Genomic DNA, 14,394 nt, shown 5'->3' on the forward strand with positions numbered 1-14,394 from the left:
GTCATCACAGATATTATTAAGGTCGCCAATAATTAGAGATGGTAACGGTCCCCAACGCTCTACCCTCTCCAGCACCTCTCTTATCTTCTTGCTTGAGTATGGGGGCGGAATATACATTGCCGCTATACACATCAATACTCCATTCATTTTACATTTCACCACCACATACTGACCATCCACATCCTCTTTTACCGCTACCTCCTCATACTGCACCCCCGCAGGTTATAACACAGACACACCCCTAGAATACGTCGAGAAAGTAGAATGATACGCCCTCTGTATCCAGCGCCTATTCAATACGTTCACCCTCTCCCGCACTAAATGTGTCTCCAGCAGAAATATCATTGAGACCTTCTGTTCTCGGACATACTGCAGACTTGCCGCCCGCCGTGTTTTATCCGCCAGACCTCTCACATTCCAACTCAATATTTTAATACAATCTCCCATCATGTGGCTCATCATTTCTTAAAGTATCCAATTTCCCAAGTATGAGCTGCCCCAACCCTCCCACCCCCCTGCCCCCTCCCAACTTACCCCCCTAACCCCTCCAATATAACGCATTCTTCCTCTCATCAAGAGTGGGGCTCCACTGCCCACTGCGAACACTCTCCCTTACTTAACCCTCTCCATTCGCGTCCCGCTGCCATAGCAATCACAATTTCCCCCCCAACTTTCACTTTATTGTATCTTAACATTTCAACTTATATTAACATATAGAAAAAGTACCAAACCAGTTCACAGTACCCAGCATAACCCTCCTCCCCCGTACTTAGTAGTTGGTACTGTCCCCTCCGGCCATTCCTTCAATATGGCCCAGCAAAACCCCCAACAGTTGCTCAACTCTTTAACCATTGCTAACGAGCGCAGAACTCTCCTCCATCGACAGAGAAAACAAATCCCAACTGGATCTCGCCGAAATGTCAGTCGCCCATTCCCTTAAGTTTTTTCTCATGAGTATCAAGCCACTGGGTAGCGTCCTCCGGTGTCAGGAAGAAATGTGTCTTATTAAAAGCCACCAGTCTCAGCTTGGCGGGAAACATCACTGAGTACTGCACTTCTAGCTCCCTCAGTCGCCGCTTGACTCCAGTAAACTTCATCTGCTGTTTCTGAACCGCAGCGGAATAATCCGGATAAATGGCGATTTTCTGACCTCCAGCCGTCAGATCCTCCATCTCTCTAGCCTTTCTGAGGATAATGTCTCTGTCCCTGTAGTTCAGTATTTTAGCAAGCATGGTACGGGGATTTGCTCCTGGGGCAGGGGGCTGCGGCGGGACCCTATGAGCCCGTTCAACAGCAAAGACTTTTGTCAACACTGTGCTCCCAATCTTCTCCAGCAGCCAGTTCTCCACAAACTCAGTGGGATTTCTCCCCTCAGTCTTTTCAGGCAGCCCCACTATACGTATATTATTTCTTCTGGACCTATTTTCCAGATCCTCATTTTTAGCAGCGAGCTCGGCTATTGCTTGGGCGAACTTCTTTTCAGCTTTTTGTAGCTTAACTATGTGATCTTCTGCCGTGCTCACCCTCCCCTCCACCACTCCTATACGTTTGTCCATTTTCTGCAGAGCCGCATTAATCTGTGCCGTGTCCCCTTTAACTTCCTGCATCTGCTGGGCCAAGGAGTTCAGGGATTGCTGGCATGAAGAGATCAGTGTGATAACATCTCTAAGAGTCGGCTCCTCTCCCTGTGATATGGCTTCAGGTCCCCCACTAGCCCCAGCCATGCTGCCTCTCTCCTTCCCCCTCTGTACCTCATGCTGCTCGGCTGTGCTTGCTTCCTCCTCCTCCTGGTCAGCTCCAGCTCCAGATCCTGGTTCTGCCTCCTCAGCAGCCTCCACTCTGGCATACTGCTGCAGCTTTGCGGCCACCTCCATGCGCCGCTGACATGCGGCGTTCTCCTTCTCTGCGTCCTCCCTAGCATCGGCACCATCTTGGCCAGCTCCTGCATCGCTGGTGCCAGCGTCTTTCTGCCGCCTCCTGGTCATCGCTGCCGACTCCGGACCCGCCGCTCCGCACCGCTGCACTCTCCGGACCTTCAGCCAGCCGGATTTAGGTGAGTTTACCCGAAAATCGGGGTTAAAGCAGGATTTTTGTCCTTCTGGCAGCAGGAGCAATCTTCCCTGCTTCCACTCACATGGCCAGCTAGGACACGCCCAAGTTGTATGTCTTTTTATTATCATATTTTTATACATTTTTCTTATTGTAAGCATTGAACTTTTTGCTATTAAAGTATAAAACTTTAACAAGTTGAACCTTGAATGTTCTAAAGAATCCATAGCCTAAAGGTGTGTGAGACTTATGAGTGATAAACATGTTTTTATTAGTATTATTTCTGGGACTTATCGCCCGTGTGTTCGATGAGTGGTGGCAGCGTGTATGAGCGGGTGTGTGGCCTGGGTTGGTGTGTGATTTATGCTCCCATTGCAGCATAGGACAGAGGTTGAATGCTGGACTTAGAGTGGGGAGATGGATTAACCCTTGCAGGCACAACCCCAAGTCACGTGTGAGAGCAGGCACGTGACGAGTAAGTGACACCACAGAGAAGGGATCCGTGACATACAGCATTACAGAATGCTGGAGATAAGCCCCTGATGCCGGTGGGCTTAGCTCTCCTTCGATTTTGGGGGTGACAGGTTCCCTTTAACCCTGAGCTGCACAGTACTTCCACAATTCATCTATAGATGTCGGTGCCAAAGAGCCTAGAGTTCTCTAGTTTTGCTCCTCCTGGCTTCATTAACACTTGGCCTCTAATTCTCTGGCCATTTGGCAAAGCGCTGCTCTTTTGGGAACTGTGTACTTTTCCCAAGGGTGGAGGCCACATTTCAGGAGTAGACAAAGATCTCCTGAATCTATGGGGCCTGAATTCATAAATACAAAATGGAGTCTCCCTCGCCCCTCACACCCTCCCTTCACCACACCCCGATGTCAACCCTTGTAAACTCAGCCACCCCCCAATATGTCACCCTTGATAAAAAATCCACTGCCCCATTTTGTCACCCCCTCGTAGGAGCTCTGCCACTCCCAATGTGTGACCCCCTCGTAGGACATTTGTGCTCTACTTCTAATGGCTAATGATTTCAATTTTGTGTTCACAGTGAATCTGCCGTCACCGCACGCTCTATACGCAAGACTGCTGGTGAGTGTCCCCCTAATGTATATAGTATATACCCAGGAGGACGGTGAGGAGGAGCGGACACTTCTAGTCTTGTCCTGTAGTGATGTATATAGTATATACCCAGGAGGACGGTGAGGAGGAGCGGACACTTCTAGTCCTGTCCTGTAGTGATGTATATAGTATATACCCAGGAGGATGGTGAGGGGGAGCGGACACTTCTAGTCCTGTCCTGTAGTGATGTATATAATATATACCCAGGAGGATGGTGAGGAGGAGCGGACACTTCTAGTCCTGTCCTGTAGTGATGTATATAGTATATACCCAGGAGGACGGTGAGGAGGAGCGGACACTTCTAGTCCTGTCCTGTAGTGATGTATATAATATATACCCAGGAGGATGGTGAGGAGGAGCGGACAATTCTAGTCCTGTCCTGTAGTGATGTATATAATATACTAGCTGAAGAGCCCGGCGTTGCCTGGGCATAGTAAATATCTGTGGTTAGTTATAGCACCTCACTTCTCTTATTTTCCCATCACGCCTCTCATTTTCCCAATCACATCTTTCATTTTCCCCCTCACATCTCTCATTTTCTCCCTCACTCCTCTCATCCCCCCCTAACACTTGTCATTTCAACCTCACATCTGTCATTTTCTGATCACTCCGCTATTTTTCCTCACTCCTCTCATTTTGCACTCACACCTTTTCATTTTCACCTCACACCTCTCATTTTCACCTCATCACCTCAGTATATACATGTTTGTCATCTCCCTTATATATAGTATACATCTGTATGTCATCTCCTGTATATAGTATATACCTGTATGTCATCTCCCCTGTATATAGTATATACCTGCTGTGTGTCATCTCCCCTGTATATAGTGTATATCTGTGTCATCTCCTCCTGTATATAGTATATACCTGCATGTCATCTCCTTCTATATATAGTATATACCTGTATGTCATCTCCTCCTGTATATAGTATATACCTCTGTGTCATCTCCCCTGTATATAGTATATATCTGTGTATCATCTCCTCCTGTATATAGTATATACCTGCATGTCATCTTCTATATATAGCATATACCTGTATGTCATCTCCTCCTATATATAGTATATACCTGTAGGTCATCTGCTCCTGTATATAGTATATACCTGGGTGTCATCTCCTCCTGTATATAGTATATACCTGTATGTCATCTCCTCCTGTATATATATATGTACCTGTATGTCATCTCCTCCTTTCTATAGTATATACCTGTGTGTCATCTCTCCTGTATATAGTATATACAGTGGGGCAAAAAAGTATTTAGTCAGTCAGCAATAGTGCAAGTTCCACCACTTAAAAAGATGAGAGGCGTCTGTAATTTACATCATAGGTAGACCTCAACTATGGGAGACAAACTGAGAAAAAAAAATCCAGAAAATCACATTGTCTGTTTTTTTAACATTTTATTTGCATATTATGGTGGAAAATAAGTATTTGGTCAGAAACAAAATTTCATCTCAATACTTTGTAATATATCCTTTGTTGGCAATGACAGAGGTCAAACGTTTTCTGTAAGTCTTCACAAGGTTGCCACACACTGTTGTTGGTATGTTGGCCCATTCCTCCATGCAGATCTCCTCTAGAGCAGTGATGTTTTTGGCTTTTCGCTTGGCAACACGGACTTTCAACTCCCTCCAAAGGTTTTCTATAGGGTTGAGATCTGGAGACTGGCTAGGCCACTCCAGGACCTTGAAATGCTTCTTACGAAGCCACTCCTTCGTTGCCCTGGCGGTGTGCTTTGGATCATTGTCATGTTGAAAGACCCAGCCACGTTTCATCTTCAATGCCCTTGCTGATGGAAGGAGGTTTGCACTCAAAATCTCACGATACATGGCCCCATTCATTCTTTCATGTACCTGGATCAGTCGTCCTGGCCCCTTTGCAGAGAAACAGCCCCAAAGCATGATGTTTCCACCACCATGCTTTACAGTAGGTATGGTGTTTGATGGATGCAACTCAGTATTCTTTTTCCTCCAAACACGACAAGTTGTGTTTCTACCAAACAGTTCCAGTTTGGTTTCATCAGACCATAGGACATTCTCCCAAAACTCCTCTGGATCATCCAAATGCTCTCTAGCAAACTTCAGACGGGCCCGGACATGTACTGGCTTAAGCAGTGGGACACGTCTGGCACTGCAGGATCTGAGTCCATGGTGGCGTAGTGTGTTACTTATGGTAGGCCTTGTTACATTGGTCCCAGCTCTCTGCAGTTCATTCACTAGGTCCCCCCGCGTGGTTCTGGGATTTTTGCTGACCGTTCTTGTGATCATTCTGACCCCACGGGGTGGGATTTTGCGTGGAGCCCCAGATCGAGGGAGATTATCAGTGGTCTTGTATGTCTTCCATTTTCTAATTATTGCTCCCACTGTTGATTTCTTCACTCCAAGCTGGTTGGCTATTGCAGATTCAGTCTTCCCAGCCTGGTGCAGGGCTACAATTTTGTTTCTGGTGTCCTTTGACAGCTCTTTGGTCTTCACCATAGTGGAGTTTGGAGTCAGACTGTTTGAGGGTGTGCACAGGTGTCTTTTTATACTGATAACAAGTTTAAACAGACGCCATTACTACAGGTAATGAGTGGAGGAAAGGGGAGACTCTTAAAGAAGAAGTTACAGGTCTGTGAGAGCCAGAAATCTTGATTGTTTGTTTCTGACCAAATACTTATTTTCCACCATAAAATGCAAAAAAAATGTTAAAAAAACAGACAATGTGATTTTCTGGATTTTTTTTCTCAGTTTGTCTCCCATAGTTGAGGTCTACCTATGATGTAAATTACAGACGCCTCTCATCTTTTCAAGTGGTGGAACTTGCACTATTGCTGACTGACTAAATACTTTTTTGCCCCACTGTACCTGTATGTCATCTCCTCCTCTATATAGTATATACCTGTGTGTCATCTCTCCTGTATATAGTATATATCTGTGTGTCATCTCCCCTGTATATAGTATATACCTGTGTGTCATCTCCTCCTGTATTAGACCTCGTTCACACGTTATTTGCTCAGTATTTTTCAGTATTTGTAAGCTAAATTGGCAGCCTGATAAATCCCCAGGCAACAGGAAGCCCTCCCCCTGGCAGTATATATTAGCTCACACATACACATAATAGACAGGTCATGTGACTGACAGCTGCCGTATTTCCTATATGGTGCAATTGTTGTAGTTTGTCTGCTTATTAATCAGATTTTTATTTTTGAAGGCTAATACCAGACTTGTGTGTGTTTTAGGGCGAGTTTCGTTTGTCAAGTTGTGTGTGTTGAGCTGTGTGTGGCGACATGCATGTAGCGGCTTTTGTGAGCTGAGTTTTGTGTGGCAACATGCGTGTAGCAACTTTTTGTGTGTCGAGTTGCATGTGACAGGTTAGTGTAGCAAGTTGTGTGCAGCAAGTTTTGCGCATGGCGAGTTTTGCGCGTGGCGAGTTTTATGTCTGGTGCCTTTTGAGTATGTGCAAGTTTTGTGTGAGGCAACTTTTGCAGGTGTTGCAACTTTTGTGCATGTGGCAATTTTTCCGTGTGTGCAAGTTCTGCGTGTGGCGAGTTTTCCATGAGGTGAGTTTTGCACTTGTGGCGAGTTTTGCAAGAGCCTAGTTTTTGCATGTGGCGAGTTCTGCTCGTGGCGAGTTTTGAGTGGCGACTTTTGTGTTTCGACTTTTATGTTCCGAGGTTGGTGTATGTGTGGTGAAATGTGTGCTGAGGGTGGTATGTGTTCAAGCACGTGGTAGTGTGTGGCGCATTTTGTGTGTGTTCATATCCCCGTGTGTGGTGAGTATCCCATGTCGGGGCCCCACCTTAGCATCTGTACGGTATATACTCTTTGGCGCCATCGCTCTCACTCTTTAAGTCCCCCTTGTTCACATCTGGCAGCTGACAATTTGCCTCCTGCACTTTTCCTTTCATTTTTTCCCATTATGTAGGTAGGGGCAAAATTGTTTGGTGAATTGGAAAGCGCGGGGTTAATATTTCACCTCACAACGTAGCCTATGACGCTCTCGGGGTCCAGACGTGTGACTCTGCAAAATTTTGTTTCTGTAGCTGCGACGGTGCAGATGCCAATCCCGGACATACACACACACACATTCAGCTTTATATAGTATATACCCAGGAGGACGGTGAGGAGGAGCGGACACTTCTAGTCCTGTCCTGTAGTGATGGATATAGTATATACCCAGGAGGACGGTGAGGAGGAGCGGACACTTCTAGTCCTGTCCTGTAGTGATGTATATAGTATATACCCAGGAGGACGGTGAGGAGGAGCGGACACTTCTAGTCCTGTCCTGTAGTGATGTATATAGTATATACCCAGGAGGACGGTGAGGAGGAGCGGACACTTCTAGTCCTGTCCTGTAGTGATGTATATAGTATATACCCAGGAGGACGGTGAGGAGGAGCGGACACTTCTAGTCCTGTCCTGTAGTGATGTATATAGTATATACCCAGGAGGACGGTGAGGAGGAGCGGAGACTTCTAGTCCTGTCCTGTAGTGATGTATATAGTATATACCCAGGAGGACGGTGAGGAGGAGCAGACACTTCTAGTCCTGTCCTGTAGTGATGGATATAGTATATACCCAGGAGGACGGTGAGGAGGAGCGGACACTTCTAGTCCTGTCCTGTAGTGATGTATATAGTATATACCCAGGAGGATGGTGAGGAGGAGCGGACACTTCTAGTCCTGTCCTGTAGTGATTTATATAGTGTATACCCAGGAGGACGGTGAGGAGGAGCGGACACATCTAGTCCTGTCCTGTAGTGATGGATATAGTATATACCCAGGAGGATGGTGAGGAGGAGCGGACACTTCTAGTCCTGTCCTGTAGTGATGGATATAGTATATACCCAGGAGGATGGTGAGGAGGAGCGGACACTTCTAGTCCTGTCCTGTAGTGATGTATATAGTATATACCCAGGAGGATGGTGAGGAGGAGCGGACACTTCTAGTCCTGTCCTGTAGTGATGTATATAGTATATACCCAGGAGGACGGTGAGGAGGAGCGGACACTTCTAGTCCTGTCCTGTAGTGATGTATATAGTATATACCCAGGAGGACGGTGAGGAGGAGCGGACACTTCTAGTCCTGTCCTGTAGTGATGTATATAATATATACCCAGGAGGATGGTGAGGAGGAGCGGACACTTCTAGTTCTGTCCTGTAGTGATGTATATAGTATATACCCAGGAGGACGGTGAGGAGGAGCGGACACTTCTAGTCCTGTCCTGTAGTGATGTATATAATATATACCCAGGAGGATGGTGAGGAGGAGCGGACACTGCTAGTTCTGTCCTGTAGTGATGTATATAGTATATACCCAGGAGGATGGTGAGGAGGAGCGGACACTTCTAGTCCTGTCCTGTAGTGATGTATATAGTATATACCCAGGAGGACGGTGAGGAGGAGCGGACACTTCTAGTTCTGTCCTGTAGTGATGTATATAGTATATACCCAGGAGGATGGTGAGGAGGAGCGGACACTTCTAGTCCTGTCCTGTAGTGATGTATATAATATATACCCAGGAGGATGGTGAGGAGGAGCGGACACTTCTAGTCCTGTCCTGTAGTGATGTATATAGTATATACCCTGTAGTATGGTGAGGCGGAGCAGACACTTCTAGTCCTCTCCTGTAGTGATGTATATAGTATATACCCAGGAGGACGGTGAGGAGGAGCGGACACTGCTAGTTCTGTCCTGTAGGGATGTATATAGTATATACCCAGGAGGACGGTGAGGAGGAGCGGACACTTCTAGTCCTGTCCTGTAGTGATGTATATAGTATATACCCAGGAGGATGGTGAGGAGGAGCGGACACATCTAGTCCTGTCCTGTAGTGATGTATATAGTATATACCCAGTAGGACGGTGAGGCGGAGCAGACACTTCTAGTCCTGTCCTGTAGTGATGTATATAGTATATACCCAGGAGGATGGTGAGGAGGAGCGGACACTTCTAGTCCTGTCCTGTAGTGATGGATATAGTATATACCCAGGAGGACGGTGAGGAGGAGCGGACACTTCTAGTCCTGTCCTGTAGTGATGTATATAGTATATACCCAGGAGGACGGTGAGGAGGAGCGGACACTTCTAGTCCTGTCCTGTAGTGATGTATATAGTATATACCCAGGAGGACGGTGAGGAGGAGCGGACACTTCTAGTCCTGTCCTGTAGTGATGTATATAGTATATACCCAGGAGGACGGTGAGGAGGAGCGGACACTTCTAGTCCTGTCCTGTAGTGATGTATATAGTATATACCCAGGAGGATGGTGAGGAGGAGCGGACACTTCTAGTCCTGTCCTGTAGTGATGTATATAGTATATACCCAGGAGGACGGTGAGGAGGAGCAGACACTTCTAGTCCTGTCCTGTAGTGATGGATATAGTATATACCCAGGAGGACGGTGAGGAGGAGCGGACACTTCTAGTCCTGTTCTGTAGTGATGTATATAGTATATACCCAGGAGGATGGTGAGGAGGAGCGGACACTTCTAGTCCTGTCCTGTAGTGATGTATATAGTATATACCCAGGAGGACGGTGAGGAGGAGCGAACACTTCTAGTCCTGTCCTGTAGTGATGTATATAGTATATACTCAGGAGGACGGTGAGGAGGAGCGGACACTTCTAGTCCTGTCCTGTAGTGATGGATATAGTATATACCCAGTAGGATGGTGAGGAGGAGCGGACACTTCTAGTCCTGTCCTGTAGTGATGTATATAGTATATACCCAGGAGGACGGTGAGGAGGAGCGGACGCTTCTAGTCCTGTTCTGTAGTGATGTATATAGTATATACCCAGGAGGACGGTGAGGAGGAGCGGACACTTCTAGTCCTGTCCTGTAGTGATGGATATAGTATATACCCAGGAGGATGGTGAGGAGGAGCGGGCACTGCTAGTTCTGTCCTGTAGTGATGTATATAGTATATACCCAGGAGGACGGTGAGGAGGAGCGGACACTTCTAGTCCTGTCCTGTAGTGATGGATATAGTATATACCCAGGAGGATGGTGAGGAGGAGCGGACACTTCTAGTCCTGTCCTGTAGTGATGGATATAGTATATACCCAGGAGGATGGTGAGGAGGAGCGGGCACTGCTAGTTCTGTCCTGTAGTGATGTATATAGTATATACCCAGGAGGATGGTGAGGAGGAGCGGACACTTCTAGTCCAGTTTTGTAGTGATGTATATACCCAGGAGGACGGTGAGGAGGAGCGGACACTTCTAGTCCTGTCCTGTAGTGATGGATATAGTATATACCCAGGAGGATGGTGAGGAGGAGCGGACACTTCTAGTCCTGTCCTGTAGTGATGGATATAGTATATACCCAGGAGGATGGTGAGGAGGAGCGGACACTTCTAGTCCTGTCCTGTAGTGATGTATATAGTATATACCCAGGAGGACGGTGAGGAGGAGCGGACACTTCTAGTCCTGTGATGTATATAATATATACCCAGGAGGATGGTGAGGAGGAGCGGACACTGCTAGTTCTGTCCTGTAGTGATGTATATAGTATATACCCAGGAGGACGGTGAGGAGGAGCGGACACTTCTAGTCCTGTTCTGTAGTGATGTATATAGTGTATACCCAGGAGGATGGTGAGGAGGAGCGGACACTTCTAGTCCTGCCCTGTAGTAATGTATATAGTATATACCCAGGAGGACGGTGAGGAGGAGCGGACACTTCTAGTCCTGTCCTGTAGTGATGTATATAGTGTATACCCAGGAGGACGGTGAGGAGGAGCGGACACTTCTAGTCCTGTCCTGTAGTGATGTATATAGTATATACCCAGGAGGACGGTGAGGAGGAGCGGACACTTCTATTCCTGTCCTGTAGTGATGTATATAGTGTATACCCAGGAGGACGGTGAGGAGGAGCGGACACTTCTAGTCCTGTCCTGTAGTGATGTATATAGTATATACCCAGGAGGACGGTGAGGAGGAGCGGACACTTCTAGTCCTGTCCTGTAGTGATGTATATAGTATATACCCAGGAGGATGGTGAGGAGGAGCGGACACTTCTAGTCCTGTCCTGTAGTGATGTATATAGTATATACCCAGGAGGACGGTGAGGAGGAGCGGACACTTCTAGTCCTGTCCTGTAGTGATGTATATAGTATATACCCAGGAGGACGGTGAGGAGGAGCGGACACTTCTAGTCCTGTCCTGTAGTGATGTATATAGTGTATACCCAGGAGGACGGTGAGGAGGAGCGGACACTTCTAGTCCTGTCCTGTAGTGATGTTTATAGTATATACCCAGGAGGATGGTGAGGAGGAGCGGACACTTCTAGTCCTGTCCTGTAGTGATGTATATAGTATATACCCAGGAGGACGGTGAGGAGGAGCGGACACTTCTAGTCCTGTCCTGTAGTGATGGATATAGTATATACCCAGGAGGACGGTGAGGAGGAGTGGACACTTCTAGTCCTGTCCTGTAGTGATGTATATAGTATATACCCAGGAGGACGGTGAGGAGGAGCGGACACTTCTAGTCCTGTCCTGTAGTGATGTATATAGTATATACCCAGGAGGACGGTGAGGAGGAGCGGACACTTCTAGTCCTGTCCTGTATTGATGTATATAGTATATACCCAGGAGGACGGTGAGGAGGAGCGGACACTTCTAGTCCTGTCCTGTAGTGATGTATATAGTATATACCCAGGAGGATGGTGAGGAGGTGCGGACACTTCTAGTCCTGTCCTGTAGTGATGTATATAGTATATACCCAGGAGGACGGTGAGGAGGAGCGGACACTTCTAGTCCTGTCCTGTAGTGATGTATATAGTATATACCCAGGAGGATGGTGAGGAGGTGCGGACACTTCTAGTCCTGTCCTGTAGTGATGTATATAGTATATACCCAGGAGGACGGTGAGGAGGAGCGGACACTTCTAGTCCTGTCCTGTAGTGATGTATATAGTATATACCCAGGAGGATGGTGAGGAGGTGCGGACACTTCTAGTCCTGTCCTGTAGTGATGTATATTGTATATACCCAGGAGGATGGTGAGGAGGAGCGGACACTTCTAGTCCTGTCCTGTAGTGATGTATATAGTATATACCCAGGAGGACGGTGAGGAGGAGCGGACACTTCTAGTCCTGTCCTGTAGTGATGTATATAGTATATACCCAGGAGGACGGTGAGGAGGAGCGGACACTTCTAGTCCTGTCCTGTAGTGATGTATATAGTATATACCCAGGAGGACGGTGAGGAGGAGCGGACACTTCTAGTCCTGTCCTGTAGTGATGTATATAGTATATACCCAGGAGGACGGTGAGGAGGAGCGGACACTTCTAGTCCTGTCCTGTAGTGATGTATATAGTATATACCCAGGAGGATGGTGAGGAGGAGCGGACACTTCTAGTCCTGTCCTGTAGTGATGTATATAGTATATACCCAGGAGGACGGTGAGGAGGAGCGGACACTTCTAGTCCTGTTCTGTAGTGATGTATATAGTATATACCCAGGAGGACGGTGAGGAGGAGCGGACACTTCTAGTCCTGTCCTGTAGTGATGTATATAGTATATACCCAGGAGGATGGTGAGGAGGAGCGGACACTTCTAGTCCTGTCCTGTAGTGATGTATATAGTATATACCCAGGAGGACGGTGAGGAGGAGCGGACACTTCTAGTCCTGTCCTGTAGTGATGTATATAGTATATACCCAGGAGGATGGTGAGGAGGTGCGGACACTTCTAGTCCTGTCCTGTAGTGATGTATATAGTATATACCCAGGAGGATGGTGAGGAGGAGCGGACACATCTAGTCCTGTCCTGTAGTGATGTATATAGTATATACCCAGGAGGACGGTGAGGAGGAGCGGACACTTCTAGTCCTGTCCTGTAGTGATGTATATAGTATATACCCAGGAGGACGGTGAGGAGGAGCGGACACTTCTAGTCCTGTTCTGTAGTGATGTATATAGTATATACCCAGGAGGATGGTGAGGAGGAGCGGACACTTCTAGTCCTGTCCTGTAGTGATGTATATAGTATATACCCAGGAGGACGGTGAGGAGGAGCGAACACTTCTAGTCCTGTCCTGTAGTGATGTATATAGTATATACTCAGGAGGACGGTGAGGAGGAGCGGACACTTCTAGTCCTGTCCTGTAGTGATGGATATAGTATATACCCAGTAGGATGGTGAGGAGGAGCGGACACTTCTAGTCCTGTCCTGTAGTGATGTATATAGTATATACCCAGGAGGACGGTGAGGAGGAGCGGACACTTCTAGTCCTGTTCTGTAGTGATGTATATAGTATATACCCAGGAGGACGGTGAGGAGGAGCGGACACTTCTAGTCCTGTCCTGTAGTGATGGATATAGTATATACCCAGGAGGATGGTGAGGAGGAGCGGGCACTGCTAGTTCTGTCCTGTAGTGATGTATATAGTATATACCCAGGAGGATGGTGAGGAGGAGCGGACACTTCTAGTCCAGTTTTGTAGTGATGTATATACCCAGGAGGACGGTGAGGAGGAGCGGACACTTCTAGTCCTGTCCTGTAGTGATGGATATAGTATATACCCAGGAGGATGGTGAGGAGGAGCGGACACTTCTAGTCCTGTCCTGTAGTGATGTATATAGTATATACCCAGGAGGACGGTGAGGAGGAGCGGACACTTCTAGTCCTGTCCTGTAGTGATGTATATAATATATACCCAGGAGGATGGTGAGGAGGAGCGGACACTTCTAGTCCTGTTCTGTAGTGATGTATATAGTGTATACCCAGGAGGATGGTGAGGAGGAGCGGACACTTCTAGTCCTGCCCTGTAGTAATGTATATAGTATATACCCAGGAGGACGGTGAGGAGGAGCGGACACTTCTATTCCTGTCCTGTAGTGATGTATATAGTGTATACCCAGGAGGACGGTGAGGAGTAGCGGACACTTCTAGTCCTGTCCTGTAGTGATGTATATAGTATATACCCAGGAGGATGGTGAGGAGGAGCGGACACTTCTAGTCCTGTCCTGTAGTGATGTATATAGTATATACCCAGGAGGACGGTGAGGAGGAGCGGACACTTCTAGTCCTGTCCTGTAGTGATGTATATAGTATATACCCAGGAGGACGGTGAGGAGGAGCGGACACTTCTAGTCCTGTCCTGTAGTGATGTATATAGTGTATACCCAGGAGGACGGTGAGGAGGAGCGGACACTTCTAGTCCTGTTCTGTAGTGATGTATATAGTATATACCCAGGAGGACGGTGAGGAGCGGACACTTCTAGTCCTGTCCTGTAGTGATGTATATAGTAT

At 47.3% G+C, this 14,394-nt stretch overlaps 1 protein-coding gene across 8 annotated transcripts in view; it reads left to right on the forward strand.

Moving 5' to 3' along the window:
- The window catches only part of MROH1 (maestro heat like repeat family member 1), a 196,109-nt gene that overhangs the window by 60,250 nt on the left and 121,465 nt on the right, over positions 1-14,394 (forward strand). For all 8 annotated transcript variants that reach the window (XM_069732170.1, XM_069732167.1, XM_069732165.1 and 5 more), the window contains one exon: positions 3,096-3,136. In XM_069732170.1, coding sequence (XP_069588271.1) covers positions 3,096-3,136 — 41 coding nt within the window. The remainder of the gene's footprint in view (positions 1-3,095; positions 3,137-14,394) is intronic.

Source organism: Ranitomeya imitator, chromosome 6 (genome assembly GCF_032444005.1).
Source record: "Ranitomeya imitator isolate aRanImi1 chromosome 6, aRanImi1.pri, whole genome shotgun sequence".
NCBI lineage: Eukaryota > Metazoa > Chordata > Amphibia > Anura > Dendrobatidae > Ranitomeya > Ranitomeya imitator.